General features: G+C 51.0%; 11 protein-coding genes and 1 non-coding gene across 12 annotated transcripts; 6 read left to right on the forward strand and 6 right to left on the reverse strand.

Annotated features, from left to right (window-relative positions):
• Positions 1–2,634: 2,634 nt before the first annotated feature.
• psrA (putative general stress response phosphoprotein phosphatase Psr1/2) lies at positions 2,635–4,654 on the forward strand (the record flags this gene model as incomplete). Its single annotated transcript, XM_035500410.1, has 5 exons — positions 2,635–2,734; positions 2,832–4,027; positions 4,081–4,230; positions 4,286–4,384; positions 4,442–4,654. 5 exons carry the CDS (start codon positions 2,635–2,637, stop codon positions 4,652–4,654), a joined length of 1,758 nt encoding a protein of 585 aa, XP_035356303.1.
• A 1,337-nt stretch (positions 4,655–5,991) lies between these two features.
• On the forward strand, positions 5,992–7,444 carry AtWU_05301 (putative protein phosphatase PP1 regulatory subunit Sds22; the record flags this gene model as incomplete). Its single annotated transcript, XM_035500411.1, has 7 exons — positions 5,992–6,127; positions 6,223–6,254; positions 6,335–6,406; positions 6,476–6,772; positions 6,829–6,903; positions 6,970–7,372; positions 7,425–7,444. The coding sequence occupies 7 exons, from the start codon at positions 5,992–5,994 to the stop codon at positions 7,442–7,444; spliced, it is 1,035 nt and encodes a 344-aa protein (XP_035356304.1).
• Positions 7,445–7,659: 215 nt separating this feature from the next.
• Positions 7,660–8,460, reverse strand: AtWU_05302 (uncharacterized protein; the record flags this gene model as incomplete). The annotated part of the gene is made up of 2 exons (XM_035500412.1): positions 7,660–8,250; positions 8,329–8,460. 2 exons carry the CDS (start codon positions 8,458–8,460, stop codon positions 7,660–7,662), a joined length of 723 nt encoding a protein of 240 aa, XP_035356305.1.
• A 255-nt stretch (positions 8,461–8,715) lies between these two features.
• AtWU_05303 (aldo/keto reductase) lies at positions 8,716–9,800 on the reverse strand (the record flags this gene model as incomplete). The annotated part of the gene is made up of 3 exons (XM_035500413.1): positions 8,716–8,742; positions 8,811–9,598; positions 9,656–9,800. The coding sequence occupies 3 exons, from the start codon at positions 9,798–9,800 to the stop codon at positions 8,716–8,718; spliced, it is 960 nt and encodes a 319-aa protein (XP_035356306.1).
• A 567-nt stretch (positions 9,801–10,367) lies between these two features.
• abaA (transcription factor AbaA) lies at positions 10,368–13,033 on the reverse strand (the record flags this gene model as incomplete). The annotated part of the gene is made up of 4 exons (XM_035500414.1): positions 10,368–12,115; positions 12,171–12,347; positions 12,402–12,867; positions 12,929–13,033. The coding sequence occupies 4 exons, from the start codon at positions 13,031–13,033 to the stop codon at positions 10,368–10,370; spliced, it is 2,496 nt and encodes an 831-aa protein (XP_035356307.1).
• Positions 13,034–13,832: 799 nt separating this feature from the next.
• Positions 13,833–16,664, reverse strand: mrd1 (RNA-binding ribosome biosynthesis protein MRD1; the record flags this gene model as incomplete). Its single annotated transcript, XM_035500415.1, has 4 exons — positions 13,833–15,050; positions 15,101–15,373; positions 15,586–16,341; positions 16,437–16,664. The coding sequence occupies 4 exons, from the start codon at positions 16,662–16,664 to the stop codon at positions 13,833–13,835; spliced, it is 2,475 nt and encodes an 824-aa protein (XP_035356308.1).
• Positions 16,665–16,952: 288 nt separating this feature from the next.
• On the forward strand, positions 16,953–17,537 carry AtWU_05306 (dynein light chain DYN2; the record flags this gene model as incomplete). The annotated part of the gene is made up of 7 exons (XM_035500416.1): positions 16,953–16,983; positions 17,035–17,057; positions 17,108–17,141; positions 17,195–17,229; positions 17,275–17,301; positions 17,354–17,423; positions 17,473–17,537. The coding sequence occupies 7 exons, from the start codon at positions 16,953–16,955 to the stop codon at positions 17,535–17,537; spliced, it is 285 nt and encodes a 94-aa protein (XP_035356309.1).
• A 625-nt stretch (positions 17,538–18,162) lies between these two features.
• On the forward strand, positions 18,163–19,110 carry AtWU_05307 (rhodopsin family protein; the record flags this gene model as incomplete). Its single annotated transcript, XM_035500417.1, has 7 exons — positions 18,163–18,193; positions 18,338–18,391; positions 18,505–18,538; positions 18,618–18,642; positions 18,706–18,738; positions 18,806–18,846; positions 18,915–19,110. The coding sequence occupies 7 exons, from the start codon at positions 18,163–18,165 to the stop codon at positions 19,108–19,110; spliced, it is 414 nt and encodes a 137-aa protein (XP_035356310.1).
• Positions 19,111–19,473: 363 nt separating this feature from the next.
• On the reverse strand, positions 19,474–21,755 carry AtWU_05308 (sodium:solute symporter family protein; the record flags this gene model as incomplete). The annotated part of the gene is made up of 5 exons (XM_035500418.1): positions 19,474–20,050; positions 20,111–20,764; positions 20,817–21,333; positions 21,386–21,558; positions 21,634–21,755. 5 exons carry the CDS (start codon positions 21,753–21,755, stop codon positions 19,474–19,476), a joined length of 2,043 nt encoding a protein of 680 aa, XP_035356311.1.
• A 1,369-nt stretch (positions 21,756–23,124) lies between these two features.
• On the forward strand, positions 23,125–24,048 carry AtWU_05309 (HIT family protein; the record flags this gene model as incomplete). The annotated part of the gene is made up of 1 exon (XM_035500419.1): positions 23,125–24,048. One exon carries the CDS (start codon positions 23,125–23,127, stop codon positions 24,046–24,048), a length of 924 nt encoding a protein of 307 aa, XP_035356312.1.
• Positions 24,049–24,508: 460 nt separating this feature from the next.
• Positions 24,509–25,093, reverse strand: AtWU_05310 (SEC61-beta family protein; the record flags this gene model as incomplete). The annotated part of the gene is made up of 3 exons (XM_035500420.1): positions 24,509–24,543; positions 24,604–24,949; positions 25,091–25,093. 3 exons carry the CDS (start codon positions 25,091–25,093, stop codon positions 24,509–24,511), a joined length of 384 nt encoding a protein of 127 aa, XP_035356313.1.
• Positions 25,094–25,393: 300 nt separating this feature from the next.
• On the forward strand, positions 25,394–25,465 carry AtWU_t134. The gene has a single exon. It is a non-coding gene; the product is annotated as a tRNA-Glu (tRNA).
• Positions 25,466–25,838: the final 373 nt, after the last annotated feature.

The following is a 25,838-nucleotide window of genomic DNA, read 5'->3' on the forward strand; positions in this document are numbered from 1 at the left end:
GGGCCAGGGTGTAGGTCTCCCATGATTGTTGTGGACTTGTGGTCATGAGGGACGAGAAGCTGCAGGTTCAGTGAAGGTGGTGTGCACCATGAATTGATCCGACTCGGGCAGTGCAGGTTGTTACGGAAGAGAGATGCTGTGGCTACAGAAACCACGGCCCCCTCCCAAGAGACACCATGAAATGGGAGCAGATATGCATGACTTTGAAAGGACTATTGAGCTGCCAGATATACGCCAGCCTCACCTTGTCACTGGTGATTGAGACCACCTTTAAGTCTTGGCTACCTCCGATTCGTCCTGGAAGCGCCCACGGAACAAAAGACGAGCGAGATCCCTGCACCAAGCCTTCTCGGGGTAACAATGATAGCACTTACTTTCGGGGTTTGCTATGCGATCCGTGAAAGAAAATAATTGAAAATAAAATAATCGGACTTTCATGACTTCTCCCATTTTTATTGATATTTTGGATGGGTGCGACCGCTATAGTTATACTCACGACGACATGAGCCCATTCTCGAGTCGGAACTTGTTCCGGATGACCTCGAGTCGAAGGCTAGTTACTACAGAGGACTACTTACTTCTACCGGGGGCCGGGCTGCTGTGGGTAGGCGTGTAACTCACTAGCTTCTGCCTATGCATGAATTACATCAGTCTGGATCAAATGAAGTATGGGGGGGGTCCTGCTGGTATCCTTATCGTCCACATGTCTGTGCAATAGTTAATTTGAATCTTTTGGAAAGCGTGGCTCACCATGGTGCTCATGGTAAGTTGATTTACCGGTTCCAATGGGAGGTAATCAGGGCGTGCAAACTTCAAGGTACGGGGCATCTCCCGTCAAATCAGGCCCGAACCTGCTGCAAATGGAGACTGAACCTCCGTCTCCAATGCTGGACCAGCCAGTCGCAGCAGTTCTGAGGGTGTCTGGCCCCAATTCTGCAGCCCTGCATCTTTTGGTCCAGACCAGACTTGGCCTGTGTTCTCCCGCTTTTTCTTTTTCCATTTTTCGTTCCTTTTTTCATTCGCCTTTTTCTCCTGGGGCCCGTACTAATTTCTCATGCGGGTTCCGATGTCTGCTTGCTGCTTTTCCTTTTACCCCTTGCCCCCCAAGGCACATCCGAGCATTCATCCACCACCATCAACGTCCCTACTTACTACTTACTAGTACTTAACAGTACCAGTTAATTTAAGGTCATCACCTCCGTAAAAGTCAGCGCATAGCAACACGAATGGAGTAATTTTAAATTATTTTATTTTATTATTATCATTCATGTATTATTATTATTATTGCGATGATAATGTTAATTTTGGTTTTATTACTATCATCATTGCTGTATTCGCCCACCCACTTCCACCTCCCTCCTCCCCCTCCCCTCCCTTCTCCTCTCTCTCTCTCTCTCTCTCTCTCTCCCCCCTCGGGCTCTACGTATTCTTTTGCTATTTCCCTCTCTTTCTCGGTTCTCTTTTCACTCTAGTTTCCTCCCCCTTTCCCCTTCCTCTTCCTCTTCCTGCTTAAACCGGTTAGCCGCCAGTCAAGGAGCTAAGGAATAAGCCACTCTCCACTATCATCAACCGGCTTGCTTGACCATATCAAAGCACCACCGCACCTGGGCTGATTCCCCTTGGACTTCCGTGCTCCCCTGTCGCTCATCCCGACTGTAGAAAACCGTCATCAGACCGTGTCCAACTAGTGGGACAAAAAGGTCTCTCTTAGCCGCTGGCTACACTTTTGACACTTCCTTTGCCCATCGACTAAGCGAAAGGGACGAACCCACAGCACAAGAATCCGATCATCAACCGCCGATCAGATTACTTTCGGGGGGGTCCTCTTTTAGAGTTCCTTTTCACCTTAACTTCCCTCCCGCTGGCCAACAACCCGTCAGCCCCAGTGCAACAAGCGATCATACCCTAGATCGTTTACGTTACAGCTATTATTCTTCTCCAACTAACTAACTAACTCAACTAACTACCGGGCTGTCTGGCCGGTGACCTTTGCCTTAACCTTGCCTGAACCTTTTATCATTATTACCTACAACCAACTACTTCGTACCACTTAGAAACAAAAGAGGTCACCAAACGAGTCAAGAGGAGCTGCTTGCGCCCTGGCTCAACCACGTGATCCCCTACGTTCAAACAGTCCTGCACTTCACACGCTCGAACCCTTCCATTCCTGCGATCATCCCCAGACTTGACTTCCAGATCGTGCCGGTCGCATATGCTTTTCTGCTCGCCTGCCGCCCTGTATTCTGGACATTGGAGTGCGGATTGATTGGATCTGCTCATTGCGAACGAGTCTTTTAGTGCTGCGCACTAGCCTTATTCAAGGCGGTGGTCCGGGTCCCAGAGCTAAGCAACTTACTGGTACTACCACCTTAGTAACCTGCCTCCATCCCATCCATTCAGTACGTGCGAAGAGCCAGGAGGCGTGACTGCACCCTCTCTCTCTCTCCTCTTCTTCTTCCTTGCCGGCGCAACCCCCCTCCCTCCCCTTCTCGGCGGTAACCCTGGTGGTAATTGTCCTCCGACTCCTCTCTATCTCTCTCTCGCTCTCTCTTTTCTTCTCTCGTCACTCTTCTCTCCCTTCGTTTTTTTTTGGTTTCCCCGTCGGCTTAAGTGAACCTCGCTCTGCTACCCTCAATGCTCGGAGGGAGCTTAGAGCGAGATTCTTCACCATCAAACTCAAAACCGACCACTGGAGAAGCGCTCATGCCTATCGCGACGAGTCCCCCCGACTCCAGTAAGTTTTCAACTCCGTTTGTTCCTGGCTTCGCAATCAAATTCTCCGATGCGCTTGGGTTGGTTCCGAGTGCCGTTACTGATATCTCCTTTGTTAGATCCTGAACCGCCGCCTCAGGACCAGCCCGCCACCACCGATGCGTCGCCTCCGTCGAACCATGTAGAGCCCGTCAATGCGGCTCAAGAGTCCGTCGCACCGACCCAGGGCTCGGTAGAGGACTCTGCAGCCACGTCTGCTGACGCACCGAAGAAACATCATCTACTGTTGCCCATCCCGTCGCGTGCATCCTTAAAAGCGGATCGACAATCTACGCTGGACAAGAGTCAAGACACCGCTCACGATGACTCCGAGAATACTCTTCGCGGTTCGAAAAGAAGCATATTCAAGGGTCGTAGGGACCGGAGCAGAGGTAGCAGTATGAGGTCGCGTCGGCAAAACCAGGAGGGGGCGAGTATGGAGGAAGACAAGTCGGCAAGCCCTGACTTGCGTGATCCGGCCAAGCCAGAGAGGAGAAGCAAGGTCTCGTATAGGTTGTTCGCCTTCTTGAGCTGTTGTTCCTCGCCCAGCGATGATTCGGAGGACCCTGCCATCCCAGCGAAGAGGACATCCAGACAGCCATCGGTTCCCCACACCCAGGCCACTCCGGAGAAGGCTGACACCAATGCTGGTGATTCGAGCACCGCGGAATCCAAAGACCCCAGCTACTACCGGGATGAGAAACCCAACATGACTGTGACGTCGAACCAGTCCATGTCTCAAGTGGACGAAGAGCGCACTGTGACTACTTCCGAGCAGGGCGCTCAGCTTGATGGTGCAACGGTACCTTCGGGTGCGGCAGAGACAGAGAAAGTACCGACTTTGCCACAGGACAGTGCTGAATCACAGGGGCTTGGTGTAGGCCAGAGTACTCAACCTTCCACTACGACCGCCGAAGCAAGCGCTGTTGCCAGCGAAGCGGAGGAACCCGCTCAGAAAATAGAGGAACAAGCGATCTCTCCCCTCACTGAAAAGTCTCAGGATGCTCCGACTGCTCCTATAGAGCTGGATGAATTGCCTAAGCCCCCGGCGTCCGAAAATAGCTATGACGACGAGAAGTATACTTCACACGACGAGGAGGCGACAGTAATTCCAGCTGAATTGCCTCCGCCGACGGGCCCATCTGGACACCACGCCGATACAATGCTAGAGGAGACGCAACAGCAATTCCTCTTGCCGCCACCTCTTCCCCATCTGCGGGACAGGAAATGCTTGGTTCTCGATTTGGACGAGACGTTGGTTCACAGTAGTTTCAAGGTCCGCCATCCTCAGTTTCTCATCAACCCAGTGTTAGACTAACCTGTGTTCAGGTTCTTGAACGCGCGGATTTTACCATTCCCGTGGAGATTGAAGGTCAATATCACAACATCTACGTTATAAAAAGACCTGGTGTCGACCAATTCATGAAAAGGGTGGGTGAGTTGTATGAAGTGGTTGTCTTTACTGCTTCTGTGTCGAAGGTGAGTTATTCCAAAATAAGAATTATCGGCTACGCATTTGCTCATGCTTCATTAGTACGGTGATCCTCTGCTGGATCAGCTAGATATTCACAACGTTGTCCACCACCGACTGTTCAGGGATAGTTGCTATAACCATCAAGGCAACTATGTCAAGGTTTGTTCCACTCAGTGTACATTGTCTTGCGTGTATTGTTTGCTGATCCCTGGTTAGGATCTCTCTCAAGTAGGCCGCGACCTACGAGATACGATTATCATCGATAATTCCCCAACTTCGTATATCTTCCACCCTCAACATGCGATACCCATCAGCAGCTGGTTCTCTGACGCCCACGATAACGAGCTTCTCGATCTGATTCCCGTCCTCGAAGACCTTGCCGGGGCACAAGTGAAAGACGTTAGTCTGGTTCTCGACATTACATTGTGATGCCTGTAACTCTAGTTTTTCTGGCATTTGCATTACAGCATGCTTATCTTCACCTTGCGGGTCCACTCGGTTTTCAAAAGAAAGAGTCATCTGATTTTTGATCAACTATACGCATGAAACGTCTGCCGTGTCGAGCAGCCAGACCGTCCCGGCAGCTCAATCCAGCTTCGTCTGGGATCTGAACGCTCGCGGCAGTTCCACAGTGAAGATGTGTTTTCCTTAACTTTTTCCTCCCCATCATCATCTTTTTGCCTTTATCCCCATGTCATTCGCACCGTTTTTTCTTCCGAGCACCGGCCATGTTCTTGCGCTCCCAGCGAGCAGATACCAGATTACCCCCGCCAGTCTTGTTTCCTAGTGTTTAAAGTTTTCTTTCCTGTTGCATACCGCAGGCGTCAGTCTTGGTCATCAGCCAAAATTTTGCTGATCTCATGTATACGCTCCCCGATTTACATTCCCTCTTTTCTTTCATCTGTCTCCTTCTACTTTTGATTCCTTTCATCGTCCACATTTTGTTCTTTTTGCTTAACATGCAGCCCATAAGAGGCTCGACCCGCCGTCCTGGTTATTTTCCTAGTCTCTTTGTGCCCGAAGATGTGAACCCCAAAACCCAGCGTTGTTTTTGTCATTGGTTCGCCATGGTCTATTTTTTGGAGACTCCCCAGCGCGTGGCATTTTGATTCATGTCTCAAGCGCCTGTCGCTGCTTCTGGTACACGCATAGTTTGAACGGTTCCAGACTTACATGGGATCGGACTTTGCAATGTATATGTACTGATTGGGCGTGCGTGCTGTACATAAAAGCGTCCGCCTCCACCATCCAGCTTGTCCCGTGTTTAAGTAGTTTTGAATTGACCATTTCACGAGACGGCCGAGTTCCAGAGTCGTATAGATCAGAAGTAACGAGTAAAACAGGCGGTAACGTATAATGGACAGAATTATTGGCGATATATCGAGCATCTAAACTACAGCGTAGAGTGGATCGCCTCTTAACGGGCGAAGGCGGGCTGAGATCACGCCGCGGCAATAATGACCGATCGGTCGGTCATCTCCAAATCTTCCATCGCATCCCGCTTTTGTCCGCACTACATCGTGTCAGCTCATGTGAGTATTCCCCGATTAGCCCCGTCCTGAACTCTTTCCTACATATATACATACATAATTCCCCTGCAAGGCTGTGTCCGCTTCCTTGAGCCTCCATCCAAAGCTCCGACGATCTCCTGATATTTCTTGGCAGCGTCATACCCAATCTCCCCGCCTCCAACTGCATCACCACCAAACCACTTTTTTTCCCAGGACCACCCTACACACACACACGCCCACACCCCATCGCTCAACATGAAGGACAAAAACGGCTGGGACGGAAAGCTACGGGTCGAACCGAAAGCCACGATCACGAACCCGGAAGCACTAGAAGACCCCGATTACTCGGACTCGGATGCGCCGCCTGTGGAGGAGATCGAGGCCGATGAGGGTATGTCGATCAACATCCATGAATACCGGGATGCTGTGCTGTAGTATACCGGTGATACAAAGGACAATATACTGATGGTTGGGTTTTGTGTGCAGATCTATTGGAGGACGAGGACCCGGAAGCAGAGGTATACGCTGATACTTCTTCCGACGCGACGCGTTCGTTGATTGATGGACACAGCCAGTTAGCTAACACGCCTCGCATCAGGAAATCGACCTCGTTCACTGTCGCATAACTTCGCTTCCGGCGTTGCGGTTGGAGCGGTTTCCCAAGGTGAAGGTATGGCAGGGTTACCCAGTATTTGTGTGGTCGCGCGATACAGTGCTAATTGAACGGTGGATGATGTAGAGATTATGTTTCCGACAGAATCAAATCACACGAATCGAATTCCCCACGGAAGTTGCCAAGTCGTTGACGGAACTCGATCTCTACGATAACCTGATATCGCATGTGAAGGGACTTGATGAGTTCGAGAATTTGACCAGCTTGGATCTTAGCTTCAATAAGATTAAGCATGTTAAGAATATTTCGCATTTGGTCAAGTTGACGGATCTGTATTTTGTGCAGAATAAGATCTCGAAGATAGAGGGGGTGGAGACGTTTACGTCGTTGAGGAATCTGGAGCTGGGGGCAAATAGGATTCGGGTAGGTTTTGGATGTGCTTAAGGTGATTTTTGGGGTATCGTTCTGACTGCTTGCAGGAGATTGAGAATCTGGATAATCTGAAGGCGTTGGAGGAGCTGTGGTTGGGGAAGAATAAGATCACGGAATTGAAGGTACGTGGGTTGCGTTGCGAGTCTTGGGTGTAACGTGCGTTGGCTGACTGACTACGGTGATGATAGAACCTCGATGGCCTCTCCAACCTGCGCATCCTCTCTATCCAGTCGAACCGTCTCACGAGTATCAGTGGGCTCTCGAAGCTGAAGAACCTGGAGGAACTCTATGTGTCCCATAATGCGATCACCGACCTTAGCGGTCTCGAGGAGAACACCTCGCTGCGCGTGCTGGACTTTTCCAACAACCAGGTGTCCAAGCTGGAACATGTGTCTCATCTGAAGAATCTGGAGGAGCTGTGGGCGTCCAACAACCAACTGTCGAGCTTCGATGAAGTGGAGCGCGAACTCCGGGACAAGGAGAAACTCCAGACGGTGTACTTTGAGGGCAACCCGCTACAGACGAGGGCGCCGGCATTGTATCGGAATAAGGTGCGGTTGGCGATACCGCATATCATGCAGGTTGACGCGAGTAAGTCTCCTTTCTCTACTTGTCGATGCTTAAAGATGCTAACGAAACGTAGCGTATATCCGCGTTGTGTAAGGGAACGATTTCTTCATCTTACATGCCATCAACCTCATCCATAGCTCTTAATGTACCCGCCCACCTACCCATCACCTATTAGAATTACAATAAACGAAGTGACGTACGTAGCCCGCTATACATACATGTACAATCCAACCGACCCACCCTGTTATACAGAGAGAAAAAAAAAGGAAACAAATCATACAATCATCATCCCAACATTCCTCTTCACCTCACTTCGTCCCCTCTCCCTCTCCCTCCCCATCCTTCCTCTCCCTCTCCCCTTGCCCTTCCATCCCATTCCCACTCTCACTCTCACTCTCCACCCCAAACCGATACAACCCCATCAAACTCTTCCCCCCAAACCTCCACACATCCCGATCCAGCATCCTCTTCACCCGCTCCGGCACATGCGCCTTCCTCCTCATCGGCCCATCCGCCAAATAATCCAACGGTATGCCACTCTTCACCAGATCCTTATACATATGGCTGTCCTTATCCACGTAGAAGAATGTATGGTATGGGTTACGCGTCATCGCCGAGACGTGGTTATGTCGTGAGGGTTGGATCGTGCATGTTAGGGTCGGTCCTTGGGGTTGTGATGGTGATGGTGATGGTGATGGTGTGGAGTGTGTAGCTGTATGCGAGGGAGATTCATTTTTTCCCTCTAGACTCTGGCTTTGCGATTGACTTGGTGTTTGTGTTTGAACTTGTACAGGGATAGTAATCGGCGACGCCGCAATAGCTGAAGACGCCGCGGCCGCGGACTCGAAGATAGCGATGGTATTGTGGGCGGATTTGGGGGATGTGTTTGTGGGGTCGTACTATATCCACCATTATTTTATTTAGCATTGTTTTGGTAAACGAGGGAGAGGGGAGAGGGGAAAATGGAGGGGGGTTACTTTTAGATTTCGAAATGTCACGACTTCGCCGAATTTCTGGAGTGCGGAGAGAATGAGTTTGCTTTCGGAGAGGGAGCGCGGGGCTGGGTGCGTTTTGATGTGGATGCTGCTGGTTAGGGGTTTTAGGGTCATTTTGTTTTTTACTTATTGGGATTGGGGTTGGTGGTGTGGTGGTGATGGGTTCATGGTATTGAATGGGTGGATGTTAAGGTGAGTGGATGATGGGAGATGGATGGATGGGATGGAGAAATGTTGGTTATCGCGATGCGGTGGTCTTGGCGGGTTTATCTTATCTATTATCTACGACCATGTCACATGCATCAAGTTATAACATCTACAAGATTGGTATGTATTCATATATCGTATGTACACTCATAGCTGGGTCGTTTAGAAAATAGGGGCGTAGAGTCCGTACTGCGATTCCAAGTTAGTAACCAATTCCACATAATGATACAATGGAAGAAAAAGGGAATAAAACTCACTCCCAGAGGATCATTGAACCGCAACCCGCGATCCAACTGAGCAATGTCCCGAATCTCGTTCTCCTCCAAATCCCACCCGGTAACATCCAGGTTGTGCTTCAACCGCTGAGGATTATTACTCTTAGGAATAACCGCCACGCCCCTCTGCGTCGCCCACCTCAACAACACCTGCGCCGGCGTGCGTCCATGCTTCTCCGCAATGCCCTGAACAAGCGGGTGCTCGAACAACGGCGGCGTATTCACTGCATTCTGCACACTCAACTCAAGGAAACTCAACGGTCCAAAAGAACTGTACGCCGTAACTGTCAAACCCTCCTTCTGAGCATACTCAACCAGTCTCGTCTGCGTGAGGTAGGGATGATGCTCGATCTGCAGCGTAGCAGGACGGATGCGCGCATACCGCAGCAGATCCATGACCAGCTGCGCAGAGAAGTTACTAATACCGATACTGCGAGCGAGCTTCTTATCCACGAGCGACTCCATCGCAGTCCAGGTCTCTTGGATCGTGGCGTTGCCGAACTCCAGCTTGCCGTTCTCGGACATCCACCCCGGCGGGTAGCGAACCGCAGGGTCGACGTATTTCAGCGCGATGGGGAAGTGCACGATGTACAGGTCGAAGTAGTCGATGCCCCAGTCGTCGAGCTGCTTGCGGCAGATGGGTTCTACGCGGTCGCCGTCGTGGAAGCTGTTCCATAGCTTGGAGACAATGAAGAGCTCTTCACGCTTGACGAGACCATCTTTGATGGCCCGCGCGACGCCTTGGCCGGCTTCAACTTCGTTTCCGTAGTCTATGTTTCATGTGTTAGTTTGGAAATATTGGTGGTGTTTTATGGGGGGAGCAGTACCGCAGGCGCCGTCAAACAGACGGTATCCTTCCTTGATGGCCTCGTAGATCTGGTCAGCGCAGGTGTCGTTGTTCACCTTCCAGAGACCGAAGCCCACGAGGGGCATGTCGTAGCCGCTGTTTAGCTTGACGGTGGGAGAGGCCATGGTGATTGAAGGAGTAACAAGGTCGTGTTGAGACAAGGTATAGAGACGCGGTCGAAGTAGGATCAGGGGGGATGAAGGGAGAGAAAGGGAAGGTTTGGAGGGGTAATAAGTAACTGCCCCTCGGTCATGGCATTATGAACTCAAATCCATTGCGCGTATCCACTGGAGGCGCCATACACGGCACAGATAGCGGCATTGGAGGCTAAATGAATTTGTGGCGGCTGTATTAAATTGGGGTAGTAACTTATCCAAGGGCTGGCCGGATGCCATCCAAAGTCGGGCCCGGCTAAATGCATCCATCTGCCGGCTAAATGCCGCCACTTGACCCTAATTTTGGTTCTGCCACTACGGAGTACTGTGTTTACAACTTGGGGAATAATACTTACTACGTAGTTCTAGGTGTAAATGAAGGTATTGGGTTAAGAAGAAATAATGAATAAACATTGTAAAAAGGTATCCTGCCATTATTTTACACTGCATATGAATCGAAGATTAACCGGCCCATCACATTATTAAGAATACTTTTTTCGCCATAATTATCATTAAGTAGTCTCGCTCGGCCTGTCATTAAACGGCCTGTACTGTATTACTCGCGGTGTAAGAGTGCGCGTGCTCATGCGCTCCTCCATTCATATCGGTCGGCAGGCTGCTCGGCCACTTATCGAGCTCCTCGGGCATAAAGTCATAGCTGTGGCTTGGATTTGGCTCACGGGGCACCGCAACGTGGTGCTCGGATGACGGGAAGCCAATGTGCGGGTAGTGGCTGCCGGGGATGTCCCCGGACATTGCAGTGGTTGGTGGCATCCAGGATGCCTGGCTGTTGTTCATATCGTCGATAGACTGTGCGCTCGTCACCAGCATGCCGTTCAGCAGGGCGTTGTTGTCGTGCACATTGACCCCAAGTGGCTGGCTGTGGACATAGTGGCTATCATGCTCAAGGCTGTATGGACCATGAGAGGAATGCGACAAAGGAACCTCTGGCATGCTAAGAATGCTTGTGCCACTGTTGGGCCCGTTGAGGCTGGTTGGCTGGCTGATATCATGTGATTGGAGGCTTGGGAAGCCATCCAGACCCAAGGTCACAGCGATCTTATCATTAAGGCGGTCTTCTTGCTTGGGAAGGGGGCTCATAAAATCAAAAGGTGCATTGAACATTTGTGCAACGCTCTCCTGGCCTGTCGAATACAGAGGCCAAGGGTTTTGGGAAACTCCATTGTTGTGAAGGAGTTCGTGCGGCTGGGGTTGATGGTAAACGTTAGGGCCCGGCCGGTTCAGGAGTATGGAGTCAGCAAGCGACATTGGGGGAGGGAGATCGATGCCCGTCGCTGCTTTGGGGCTTGCATGAGGGATTCGATCCGACGAGACCACTCTACGCCATGTTGTAGTGCCAACTACGTCGCGGGGCAGCGTCTGTCGGAATTTCCAGAGAATGATTGCCACCCTCTTTTTCTCACTCACGGAATGTCCAGAGTAGGGGTTGGACATTCTCCGCGAGCTGTAGGGTGTCATAGCTCGAATCTCCTGAACTACGGTCAGGTGGCGGAGGAACTCCCGAGCTTGCTCGTGGCCATGGTGTCCAGCATCCTCGGCCAGCTTTTGATCTTGCGTGAGCTTGGTGAAGCGATTCGCCCACCATTTGGATTCAAAGTGAGGCTTCACCTTGGTGTGCGTCGCGGTGTGCGTTGGCCTCGCAACTTCTTGCCGGCCTTGATAGATCTCTTGGCCATTTTCATACATGTAGATCTTGGAGGACCAATTCTCCATCTCACTAAGGATCGGCACTCCAGCCGCACTAGCCTGGGCGAAGTCTAACTCCAAGTGAATGCCGAGTTTAGAGCGAGCAGCCGGGAAGTCATCCATCAACTTCAGGTTGGATTCGATTAGGATAATGTCGCAGTCCAATGATCCATTGGAATTCGCCATCAGCGAATTGAGGTAAGGAAAGGATGTTTGCCAGTTTCTGATCTCATTCAAAGAGATCGGCGCTACCGGGTGCCGCTGGTCGTCTTGAAGGCGACTGTAGATATGGCTCGCGTCCTCAATACGATCGTTCTTGTCTGGCTCGTTTACCCACATACCGAACCCGAGGCCTTGGATAGTACTGAAGTTGCTCTCGGGCCAGCTGGCGTTCATGGAAAATGGGGTAGGAGGCAGTTCTCCATAGGCCTGCCTCATAGGGTCATGATAGGTGGGGTGGAGGTGAGTGCCATAATGACTTGACAAGGGAGGATCCATGGCAGGCCCCCATCTTGGACCAGCGGGCGGATGTTGGTTGTTCGAGCGGACGTTCGCCTCTTCTCGTACGAGTCGCTCCCCTAGATACTTATATTAGCTCGGTCCGACTTTAGTATACTTGGCTTTGTCACTTACAATCGGGGTCTCCTTTGAGGAACGAGTCGAGGACTTGGAGGTGGCTGGAGACTTGCTTTCGAGTTCTTCGTTTACCAGTTTTTTTGTAGATGAACTCAGCAATGAGCTCATTTCGACCATATGACTTTCCTCGCTCTGACCATTTCCGTCTGCCCATTGGCGGATTCGCCTCGAGAGCTATCACAACATTAGTACTCATATGTCGTGCAGCTAATGGATTGTTTTTCTCACCTTGTTGAAACGCGTCTTCAAGCTCGTCCGACCATACCGGTTCCCCATCTTTGCCAGTGTCTCGACGTGGACGGGACCTGTACTCCAGATACTTGCTGGACCTGAGATAGCTTCTGGGCCTGCTACGAGGACCGATTAGGCTGGGCCCAAATGAATGCAGGCGCCGGAGCTTCTTGCTCTGGAGCCGGAGGTTCTGAGGGGGCTGAAGGGTGGTGGGAACAGTGGGCACTGGATGTGTTGGAACTGGGGGTTGAGGATACTTGAAGGCAAGTTGCTGCAGCTGGTCGTCACGACCAACAGTGCTGCTGTCGGCTAGGTTGTCAGAGTATGTCTGGACGTTCCCAGAGGTGTTCTGCAGGGCCCTGTCCGTATGGGCACCGATGCTCTCAAGAGCTGACTGGTGTTGAGGCACAATACACCCCGTTTGCCAGTGCGCCATCGAGCGGACCACCGGAGAGGATTGACTCTGGGAAAGAATGACAGAGAATGCCAAAGAGGAGGGTGATGGAGGACAGCAAAATGCTTACTACCGCCGTACCAAAGAACCCAGTAGTCACAAACCAGCGATCAAGAACGTAGATGCTTGGAGAGAATGTAAGAATTGGGAGAGAGAATGTGGGAGCGAAGAGCATGGTGTTTATAGGAAACCACTACTCTCCCTGGAGAGGGAGGCCTAGTGGCATAGCTGAATCACGCTGCTCGTTGATACACCACCCCTCCAAGGGCTATGTCAACTGTTCAAGGCGGGGAAAGGAATCTCCTCCCAAGCTTCACGCGTCCAGGTCGAGCTATGAACGAAGGAAGATCCTGTGTCCGAGCAAATCAGGAGGAAAGGAACTGCACGATGGGAACAAGCGGAAGACCCATGCAAGGGATGCTCCCTGAGCACGAACCAGTAAGCTGCTCCTCGGAGGTTTTAGTGCACGAGACAAGCAGTGACTGCTAATTTGAGATACGTTTTGGAGCAGCTAGACGTCCAAGTCCGTGGCAATGGCCATTCTCTGGAATGAGCAGTGGCCAACGACATCGTCCAGTGCCACGGGAGTGGAATGTAAGAGGTGGTTACGTAGATCATGTTGGAATGTATGGCCTGGACAAATTGGACAATCCCAGGACCAACTAGTCTTCACTTGGATATCCAGGGTTCGAGCAACTAGGTGTATAAGGAGTTAAGGGTAAGAAGCCTTGAATCGGCGAGGATAAAGGAACCCGGGATGGGATGACAGGAATAGACTCGGATGAAAGACTTCACTGCACGAGCGGACGGGTAACTCTGCAGGACGCGCGCGTATGTACGTGTTGACAGCCGCAGGAACGTGTTTAACCTGCGTCCGCAGTCCATGCTCAGTGTCCGAGACGCAAGGGATATAAACATCAAAATCGTACCATTGCTATTGTCTGTCCCTACTAACAGGGAGAAAGAGCAGGGACTTAGTCCTCTTCGCCGTCCTGGGCCCCTACAGTGAACTTCTTGCGCCCAGGCCCGGCAAGCTTTTGTAGCTTGACCCTGTCCATCTGTTCCCCTACTTTCTTTTCGATCTGCTTGATTTCTTCCTCGGCATCGATCGCCTCCTCGTTTGCAAATTCCAGGACCAGCTTTCTGCCCAGAAGATGGGTATTCTTCAACGCGTCCATAGCGTTTTCCGCTTCGCGAGCGCTTACAAAATCCGCAAAACCGAAACCGCGAGCCGATCTGTCAAACTTCTTAGGAACCCGCACAGAGCGCAGTTGCCCATAGGCTCCAAAGAGTGACCGAACGTCCTTCTTGGTGGCCTGGAACGGCAAGTTCTTAATGATGATCTTCGTCCTTCTGGCCGCAACCTTCTTCGCGGTATCTTCACGCCTCCGCTCTTCAGCCGCATCCATTCCACGGTGAGACACCCTAACTACCAGTTCATGCTGATCAAGCTTGTAGCCATTCATGGCGGCAAGCGCAGATTGGGCCTGAGCCTTCGACCTGAATTCCACGAAACCGAAACCCATGCTGAGCGTTTGTCCGGGATGCTTAGGGTCGGGCTTAGTCTTGATCTTAGCAGACACAAAGCCATCCAGTGGCCGGAATAAGTCCACAAAACTCTGTGTCGTAGTAGCAAAGTTGAGGTTCTTTACGAAGAGGGTTGTAGTGGGCGTAAGGTCATCAACCTCATCTGCCGCGAAAGTGTCAGCGGTGGAGAAGCCTTGAGAGACGGCCTTAGTCTCTATGGTTGCCTTCTGTGGCACGGCTGCAGCATCAAACAGATCCTTGGGAGCCTTCTCCAGGAATAGGATAGAGTCTCCGAGTTTCCGGTAGGCAAGTCCCTTGAAAGCTTTCTGGGCCTCATCTGGTCTCGAAAACTCAACGATAGCTATCGTTCCACTAGGGGGCATGAGTAACCTCGTTATTTGCCCGAATGGTTCGAACATTTTCCTGAGCTCATCAGTCTTGACGCCGTACGAAAAGTTCTTTACAAGGATAGCAGTGTTTCCACGCTCCCGCTGCTTGAAGGCTTCAATATTAACCCCATTAGCTGAGAAGTAAGCTTTCGTTTCTTGAATTACGTGAGTTTCAGCGTGAGCCTGCTTCACAGCAGCGTCAGATGAAGTAGGATCCAAGAGATCTGCTTTGGAAACACCAAGTCGCTCAGCTACTGAAGACATAACGGCATCGGTCTGCAATTTATTAGCGGATGGTACTGGCGGCTATTGTGCGAGCTACTCACATTCATGTAAAGAGAGTTCCAGCTGAACGTGGAAGACGAGGCATCCATCTTCTTTTTGATTTGCTTTTGCTTTTTCAAAGGCAGTTTCGCCAGCTCAGCATCATCAATCTTGTAAGTCTTCTTCGCGGCTGCTGGCAGAATATGCATCAAGCGGCCTTGGAAGTGCTTTCCGTCGAGATTCTTGTAGGCCTCTACGGCTGCATCTGCGTCGAGGTACTGGATGTAGGCAAACCCCTTGCTGGTGTTAACCCTGGTATCGAAAGCCACATGGATCTAGGCACATTAGCATAATTCAAATAACTAATGAGTGAATCAAGCAGCAATATTAAGGTGTGTAGCTCTTCAGATAACAAGAGGCATCTACTAAAATACTCTTTCCTGGTAACATCATGTGCTTTGCATCTGATGTCCCTATCAGGACGATCATCATTGAGCTGGGTAGGGGGTCGTGGATGGCAAGAAACAAAACTCATGGATTTACTAACCTCTTCAATTCGTCCGAAAGGAGAAAATAGCGGTTCGAGATCTGACTCTGAGGTGTCGTAAGCAAGGTTCCGCACGAACAGACGTGCAGATAAACGAATGCTCTCGATATTCGTGTCGACCTGCGGCTCCTGAACCGTCTTGGCTTCAGTCGCGGCAGGAGCGACAATCTGGGCATCCCTAGAGTCAGCAGCCGGATCCTCTGCTTCTTCTGGAGCTGCAGACTCCTTATGCTGCGCAGCAGCGTCGAAATCTGCTTGCTCTTCCTCATCAAGCAGACCCAGAAGGCGACTTGTCTTGGAGCGGAGCCAGTCCGCATCCGAAACAGCTGGCGCCTCGGTCTCGGCGACAGTATCATCCTGCTCTGCCGGTGCCTCGGCGTTGCCCTCCCCACTGTGGTCTACCACCATGGGTTCGGGTGATCCATGAGCTTCGCGATCAGCTGTGTGCATCTCCTGAGAGTGATCATGGTCATCGCCAAGCTTTGCCTTCTTCCTTTGTGCATAGGTAAGCTCCTGAGGTTGCTCCTCTACTTCAGCGGGTTGTTCTGCAGGTGAGTCAAGCTCCGGCGGTCTGGGCACATCATCATTTGCCCATGTCTTGGTCTTAGAATGTTGCATTACAGAGAGATACTCTTGCAAGCGAGCGTCTTGCGGGGCGTTTTCGCCATCCCGTTTACGCTTGAGGGAAGCATCTGCGGCATCGCCGGCAGAGATCCTGTCATGTTTTCCAGCTTTGCGAGTGGGTTCGGCATCGATCTACAAGATTACTGGTCAGTCACAAGACCACCTTGACTGTCAGCGGGGAAAACAAAAGAAACAAAGCAAGTGTGGATAGGGAGTAGAGCACATACCGGCTTAGCAATGTCTACTGAGATTTTGGACATCTTCATGTAAGTCTTATTGAAGTAAGACACAGCCTGCTGGGCCGCCTCATGGTTCTTGAAGCCCACGAAGCCAATCCTGCGCTTAGGCAATACATGAGCGTCTGTGACTTGGAAGCGAGTAGCAAAGTGCTTCCTCAATTGATCATCAGATAAGGTTGGCGGAAGGCCAGAGACAAATACTCTGGTGCTCTCCATGATTGTGACAATGTGTGCCACTGAAATAGTTTGGAAAGAAAAAGTTCGAAAAATTTTTGGTGGAATGTTTTTTTTGCTTCCTTATAGTGCCGAGGGCGGTGAGGAGGGCGGCCTGGCCCGTGCGTGATCCGGGCGGCGTCCATTGCGCGCAGCCGGCAATGTTGATTCCCAATACTTCCATTGGGCTTCGTGGGACGTCTTTGTACACTAAATTTATAGTGGTTGATCCGTGTCTTGAATCCTTGCTCATTTTACCTATCACTACATTCCTCATCGACGTCCAGCAAAATGGCTAGCGAAAAGAAGGATAAGCTTGAGGGTAAGTCCCCGAACGCGGCATCGTCAAACGATGGCTAACATGACCGTTCAGCGCAGATCAAGTCCGTCGATATGGTAAGAGGAATTGCTGGAGGTAAATAAGAATTGTGCTCACAGCATGGCAGACGGAGGATATGCAGCAGGAGGCTGTTGAAGTTGGTATGGTCAGCCCTACGGGTCACCTGGAAAAGGAGAGCTAATACGATGGATAGCAATTGAGGCAATGGACAAGTACCACATTGAGAAGGTAGGTTCGGCGTTTTCTGTTTGCTACCATTGCTGACGACGATAGGATATTGCTCAATACATCAAGCGAGAGGTCAGCACTGCGCACTGTATGCGAATCACAGCTCATTGCTCACAATCCACAGTTCGATTCGCGCAAGGGTGCGACATGGCACTGTGTCGTCGGGAGGAACTTTGGCAGCTTCGTCACGCATGGTGAGTGACGTTGCCAGGGCATCAGGAGTAAGGGCTAACTTTTGAGCAGAGACGAAACACTTCATCTACTTCTACCTCGGGCACTGCGCCATTCTCCTTTTCAAGACTCAATGAACATACGACCACAGACACCGGTCTGATTCGCCCAAGCGAAGTCTATAACCTTTTTCGGATAATTCAAGCAGAAGTAACGTGCAGTGAAAGGTCCCATGCAAGCGCTGGAAGGAAATGCAGGCATATGGTCCCGAACAAAATGCTGCGGGGTTTGCCTAGAGGGCACAACGCGGCGGTGATTCTTCCGCGCATCTACCTACTACTTGATTCCAATTCTTTGTTAATCATTTCAAAATATCCTAGTAGTGAATACAAGTTGATCCAATCGCAGAACTACTGCAGTGCTGCACCGTAGACACGTAGGCTTTCCAGCATGCAGGATACACTGCCAACCATCACTACTACTAAATATATAATGCACACCCAGCAACGCAACGACACCGCCGAGTGCGGAACGCCAAGTGCCAACCCGCGCCAAGCCACAGCGCCACACGTCAGCCCCAACCAGTCTATTATATGGCTGCCTCCCCCTTCCCATTAACTTGGGCTGCTGCCAATGTTATCCCTCTACACGTCGCATTACATGATCCAACGCGATCCCGATTCCTTGTCATTTATTACCTCCTTAGTTAGAATAAACCAACCCACCCTTTGTTCATCCTGAGAGCACCCCAAAGCCGTAAACATGGCCATCTGCATCACCTTCGGAACACATGGTATGTGACTTATCTACTCCCTTCCCTCCTACTCCACCGACCGAGGCGACGACCCTTATGGTTATGAATTCCACCACACCTAACAAGAACCCACCACACCCAACCAACAATAAAGATGCCAAAACTAAGACCAAAGGAATTCAGAGTTCACTTCTATGCTAGAAGGATACGAGAATGTCCGCGCATTTTGCTATAACTGTATGAGTCCCCTGGACCCTGACAATCATGACTGCTAATTTTAGCTCTGGTTCCTGACCCAACCAGTAATTTACTCGATTATTGACTGACCCGTCTTACTCCTTTGAATCTAGGCCAACATTGGAATGGTCATTGTTTGACGAGATGGTAAGCTTATACCTCACTAATTCCTTTAGTTGAGGATATGTTTGGGGTTGTATGCTAATGTATGATGATGATCAACTAGGCCGTGGTTCACCGTCTGCTTCATTGTAATTATGTCCCCCGTCCGTCCGCATGACGCCGGACTCTACTGACCGTATATCTCCATATAGCCTGTCATCCCTCTCGCAACACATAAGTATAAGGTATGTTGATATATCATTTTTCATCCTAACATATATACATTTCGGGGTGTATCTAATGTCATCATAGGAAGTAACCTGCTACACATGCCGCTTTACGCAGGATCTACGGTAACCCCATCCCAACATAATCCAGTAAAAAAGGAAGGGAAGGTAAAGAAACTAATACATAGTCACAGCGACCGTCCTGATATCACACCAGAAACGAGACCACCTCCGGGTGTCGTACCAGGCCAATTACCACAGGCGTACTATGGCGGCGGTGCACCTTTCTATCCCCCACAGCAGGCATCAGGCCCACCTCCACAGGCGTCCGGGGGTGTGGTAGCGCCGCCGCAGCAGCAGGCAGAGCAGCAGAACCATGTGTATAAGTGATGATATTCTCTGATGAAATTTCGTTGATGATGTATTATGATGGGTTGAGGGTCTGTTGTCTGTACTTATCGAATACCTCTTGCTTGCTTGCTTGCTTGTTGCCCTTGTGTCTGGTGGTTAGCTTACTAGCTATCGCGCATGTATTGTATCAAATCCGATTTATCCACTCTATTGCGGTGTGCAGTATATCATATGAAATCATATTATCATAGTACTATTTGAACTCAACATTATACAGTAACGAATGGGGTATATATCCAAACCGATGAAGAAATCCAATCATAACCATCCCAGACCCAACATTTCCAGACATCAAGCACATATCTCATCAACAGAATAACCGATTCCTCGCAACATAATAATCTACTTCTCCAAAACCTCCTTCTTCTCCATCACAGGCGTCTGCACCCCAGAAACGTCCCCACTCGTCATCTCCCCCACAATCATTCCCTTTCTTCTTCCCCTCTTCCCCGTAATGTCCAACGCCATCATCCTCACCGTCCTCACAATACTCTCCCGACCCTCATACAGCGGGAAAATAACCACGCCGAAAGTGGTACAGAACAGCCAAATCAGACCGACAACGACCCAACCCGTAAAGAACTTCTTGCTGAAGACATACGAGCTGCCGTACATAGGGATGGGCCAGAGGATGAGGAAGCAGAGAACCATGAAGATGGTCAAGGTGCGGGAGTAGAGAGCAGCGCGGTTGAGTTTGCGCGTTTCTTCCTCCTCCTGGGCGGCAGACTGGGTGTTGATCTCGCCGGGGATGAGTTCGATGTCGATGTGAGCGGCAGCGGCAACGTCGGCGTCGTCGACGCGGCGGATGGCGCGCATGGTGCCGTAGTCGTAGTTTTGAGAGCCGAAGATGAGGGTGAGGATCGGAGAGAAGACGACGGGACTGAGGAGGGCGGCGACGTTGCCGGCGAGCATTGGGTAGCTGGTGCGGGAGATTTGTTAGTTGGTTGTTTGGAGGGAGAAAATGTTGGGGTGGACTCACTTTGCGCCTGTTGTGGTGACGGTCAGGATGCCGTATTGTTTCTTGGTTGTCACGAGCCACGCGATAAGGGAGACGGCGAGGCCGAGGGGTGGCGAGGCGGCTGCTGCAATCCAGTTCTGGTGCTTCCAGATGAGGGACATGGCGCCGGGGAAGACTGCAGAGGAGATGATCACGCCCATCAACAGGTAGAGATAACCCATTCCAATACCAGCGTAGTAAAGACCGGTGGAGAAGCCGGCCATGGCGATGGCCCAGAACACACAGGTCATGTGCGAGACCCAGACGAGACGCTTGCCCTTGGCGGATGGGTCGATGTAGGCCTGGTAGATATCGTAGGTGAAGATGGATGAAACGGCAATCAACTGGGCGGAGAAAGCGGAGGTGACTGCCATGAAGATCATGATTGTCGTGCAAACTGCGCCGCTGTAGCCGAGAAGCTTGACGGCAGCAAAGGGCAGCACAAGACCGGCTGTGACGTCGTCGGAGCTCAAGCGTTGAGTGCCCTCCAAGGAGAGAGCAGTCATGCCCAAAGTGCTGGCGCACAGCCAGGGAATCGCGAACCAGCAAAGACCACCAATGACATATCCGGGGAAAGCGTGCACGGGGCTCGCGGCAATGGCTTTGTTGTAGTAGCCGTTGTCGAGGAAGACGGTACTGTTACATTCATTAGCAAGCAATCGATGCGGAAGTGTGGTGGCTAACGTACCCAAAGTTGCCGACCAGGTTGATAATCCAGAAGATGCCACCCTCCTTTGACCTCATGGTCAGATAGCTTCCCTCAGCATTGCCGTCAACTGGGTGGAGCTTTGATGCTGCTACTAGTGCATCATAGACGGCTCCGGGAGATCCAAGCTTGTCGCTAGTCGCATAGGCAGAGAATGCGAAGATGAAGATGACGACAATGATCACGACGGTGTGCATGTAGTCCGTGATGAACGTCGCCTTAATACCACCGAATAGGGTATAGAGCACGACACCAATCGGCAGGAGGAAACAGGCAGCAACTGTATTAACCCCCGTGAGAGATGTCAAGACGGCAGAACCACCAGTCAGCAGCATGGCGGTAACGAGAATGTTGGTCATCAGGCAGAAGACGATGAAAACAACATGCACAACGGTTCCATATCGAGCACGAAGAGCTTCGAGGAAGGTATGCGCATTTGGAGCCCTCCGCTTCAGCTCAATGGCCAGGGTAGCGAACAAGATGATTTGGACCGTAGCACCTGTATCACCTAGTCAGAATGTCTTCAGAGTGTTGTTGCTGGCTGTAGATACCTGATGCGTAGAAGAAAGGACCCGAGATGCCATATTCGTAGGCCACTGTGGTCGATTGAAGAAGAGTCGCAGCCCATGTCCAACTACTGACGACTGCCGCAGCAACCAAACCCGACTTGACTGATCTTCCAGCCGTTGAGAACATCTCCGATGTCTGCACTTCATTCTGGTATCTATGTAAGACCCGTTAGTCTCGCGATCCAATGCTTGAAGAAAAGCCATCTTTGGAAAGGGATTAGACTACATACCGCTTCAAAGCCCAGGTGATGAAGATCATAAGCAGGGCAAAGGCAAAGCCCAGACCAATGATGATGCCATAGCCAAACCCTTGCGAGAGAGGCGCTGTGAATGTGACTGTGTCTGAAGACATGTTGGCAGTGTTTGAACACGCGAAACGATGCCTTGCTATGGCTGGACAATGACTGATAGAGACAAGGCCCTGAGCATGGCGGCAGAGGCAAGAACATATAAGGCACGGGACCCTCGAGAAATCTCCGACCTCGCAGACACGCTGGTGATCGGCGGGAAAGCCATATTGAATGAATCACTACCGATCCAATATCATTGGATCCGAGGCGTCAGGCCTGGGGAAGTGAATGGCTGATAAGAGCAACTCCTGGTGGCCGTTTCGTAATGTGCTTTCATCAGATGGGGGTGTAACATCAATGGCAGTGGACTAGCTGCAGGTGAGTTTAGTACCGAGTCATCGAGTAAGTGCCATCGTTCCACAGTTCCATAAGCATACACATGGATTATCCCATGCCCTCTCCACTTTCTTTGCAACAAAATCAACAGCCGAACCCCAAGTGGGTTATCAACGTATCGGCTCCGGGCAGCTTATTGGCGAGGCGGAAATGCTTCTTATCAGCGGAGGTCAGCGCAATGACGCCCATTGGTCCGAGTTGGGAGCGGACGATGATAAGAAACCGTAGACTATCAGATAAGGATGTCAGCGAAGTCATGGATTGGTGTGTTGGTGCAGCCTTTTTCTTTGCCAAGAGTTTATGGCTTTATAGGGAGCAGCCTTGATGATAGCGCTCTATCAGTTACTTAGTTTACTTACTCGATCCTGCCACTAATGCTTTGGGGGTCTTCCCCACTGCTCGTGGTTTTGGAAGCCGGGGAATTTCCATCATACTTCGATTCCTGTAATTGGTGGGTGCTTGAGTAAGAACAACTGATCTTGCTTTTATCTGATGTATGCCAGATCTCAGTACTGCGTACTGCGTAGGGCAGGCCTTGCTTGTGGATATGTCACCCACGTGTGCTTCACCTTAGGCCATTGGGTTCTCGGTATGTGGATTGGCCCACGAATATATATCAATTGTCTGTGTTCGTCGTCCTTTAGTTAGATGTGTGCACAATATATACATTATCGCCTAGTATGTTATTGAATAGCCATCTCAATGTTGTACCTGTGACATTACTACTTTACCTCATCCCGGTGTCACAACTACTATCTAGAGTCTACACCACTACCTAGTAAATACTATATATACATGATCACCTGGGCTCCTAAGTACTAACCCACCAAGACCGGCACTACTGCAGTGATCTAATTATCTCACCACCGTACAATACTACTAGCTGGTATTGTTCCTAGCCATGACTCACGCCATTTCAAGCCAATATACATCAGCACTAGCAACTTAACACCTAACTCCCATCAGGGTTTCATATACTAAACACCCACAGCCCACCACACCCAGAACCAAACCATCTACCACACCAAAACCACCATGACCACCGAAATCCACCGCACCAACGACCTAACCATCAGCCTCTCCCACACACCAACAACCCCAGGCCACACACTCGCAACCCTAACCACCACCACTACCACCCTCTTCTCCCTCCCCAAATCCACCTTCACCACCACCCTCCTCACCCTCCGCACCATAACCCCCGCCCTAAACCAAACGTACCACACCCCCCGCATCGCCCTAATAACCTCCGGCAACAGGACCATCTCCCTCCTCCCCCTCCACGGCCTCCCCTCACCAAATACCTGGACGCCCATACTAAGTCCCGAAACGTCCTTCCACGACCCCCAAACCACCACCTCCCAACCCAACTACATAACATCCAAATCCGGCCCCCGCATGCCCTCGGCCCAACTAACCCACCTAGCCAACACCATCACAACCCATACCAAATCCACCCCAAACTACACCTTCCACGGCCCCTCCACAGACACCAACCTCTTCGCGAACATAATCCGCGGCACGGAGCACCCCCAATGGCGCATCTGGGAAGATGAGTCCCATGTGGCGTTCCTCACGCCATACCCGAACACCCCCGGGTTCACGGTGTTAGTGCCGCGGAGGCATTTGGGAAGTGATATATTTGCGATTGGGGAGGAGGAATATAAGGGTTTGGTGGGGGCGGCGTGGACGGTTGGACGGGTGTTGATGGAGGCGTTGGGGGTGGGGAGGTGTGGGATGGTGTTTGAGGGGTTGGAGGTGGATTATGCGCATGTTAAGTTGGTTCCGGTTTATGGGGAGGGGGAGGAGGATGGGGGTGGGGAGAAGGAGGTGTTTCGGGAGGTGTGTTCTGGGTATGTGAGTTCTTTGCCTGGGCCGGAGGTAGGGGTGGAGGATGTGGAGGAGTTGGTGAGGAGGGCTGGGGAGATTCGGGGGGTGATTGCTGCGCGGGGAGTATGAGGGATATGGAGAGTGGTTGTAAGGATTATAAGACAGGGGTTGGGACAGGGTTCGCTTCGACGAGTCTCGTATTTCATTGACAAGCACTATATTACACAAAAACGCATTTCTTCACGGAACTAGGCTCTCCATTTATTGTTGATGGGCACAAGTGCACGGCATGTTTTTATAGCGATGATTGTTCCATCCTATACTGCAGATAGATTTGGACCAATTGTAGAAGCACAAGATCGGCATGTGCCTTCCCCACTACCAGCACACACAAGAAAGAGGCAAGGGACACCAGGGGTATATGTATCGAAGGGCAAAAGGTTGGATGGTGGATTCGCTGGCCTCGCTTGATCCTCGCGCTGCTGATCTCGCGCGCGACCCCGAATCATTCGACACGAGCCAGACATATCACGTATTATAGAATCAGGAGACAGCAACAAGATGAGAGTACAAGTCGCATTTCAGCGGCTTATGCGGAGAACTTGCGGGTGATCTTGGCAATGACTGGATATGCGCGTTAGAGATCGTTGAGTCACCCAAGGACTGTCCAGGAAGAACACTTACCGTGGAGACCAACGACGGAGAAGATGAAGCCCAGACTGAGAACCAGGACAACGACGGGGTCGACCCTCAGACCGGGGCTCTCGTCAGTGTAGAGCTTGAGCATCGTGCCGGAGGAGCCACCAGCACCGGCGGCGCGAGTCGAGCTGGGTCTGGCATTGCGGAGGGACTCCTTGTGGTCAGCGGCCGCGCGACGACGCAGAGCAGCCCGGGGACCACCAGGAGGAGTGGGAGAGGAAGGGCGGTTGACGGAGGAGACAGCAGAGGCGCCGGTGCCAGCGCCAGCAGACTTGGAGTCGGGACCGGACTCAGCACCGGAGGTCATGGGGGAAGCAGCACGGGGAGAGGCCTGAAGAGAATAGAGACGTTAGATGAGGTTGCACTTAGTTTAATTGACTGAAGTTGTCATATCTCGTCGATGGTTTGGTCCAATTCGCTTGGGAGAGACAACGATAGCCACCAAGAGGATCGGCAGGACAAGGGTGCTCACCATTTTGAAGAATATGGAGATTCAAGAAGATAAGAATCAAAGAAAGTGAAGCTGAATTAAACAATAATGACAACAAGAAGCACGGAAGCAATTGGCCGATGAAGAGGGAAGGAGTCGGCTGAGAAGTAGAAGAGGAGGAGATACTGGTAGGAGGTCCGGGAGGTGAGGTCGCGAGATGCCAGAAAGAGGCCACGCTCACGATTTCCAGCTGGCGGAAGGTACCGTCATTTACGGTAATGCCAAGAGCTATACCCAGAGTAAGTAGATTATATAACATAAGTTGGGTGCTTCTTTCACAACAAGTCCGATGTGGTGTAACGGCTAACATCGCCGTCTTTCACACGGCAGCTCGGGGTTCGATTCCCCGCATCGGAGTTCTCTTTTTCAACTTCTCTTTTTTGTCTTCTTTCCTTCCTTCCTTTTTAACTTCTCATGTGTGCTGGATGTCTGTCTATCTGACTCTCTGCCACATAACATAATTTTTACTGATAGCTAAGCTAGTCTCTGGCATCAGTATTTTCTTCGACTTCCAAACTACTATGTAGCTTGATCAATTACGGAATAAGGCTCTGAGCCACTGGCCTACGGTTCCCTCCATTCCATCGCTCTCCACTGCAAGTTCTAGACCTTGAAGCTGCTAGGTTGTGACGATCCAAGGTCCGAAGTTTGTAAGACTGCTAGATACATTGTGCGCCATCCAGAACCTTGGATCCGATCTTGACTCCACTCCACAATCAGGCAGGTCAGC

This window comes from Aspergillus tubingensis (genome assembly GCF_013340325.1).
Source record: "Aspergillus tubingensis WU-2223L DNA, scaffold_7, whole genome shotgun sequence".
Lineage (NCBI taxonomy): Eukaryota > Fungi > Ascomycota > Eurotiomycetes > Eurotiales > Aspergillaceae > Aspergillus > Aspergillus tubingensis.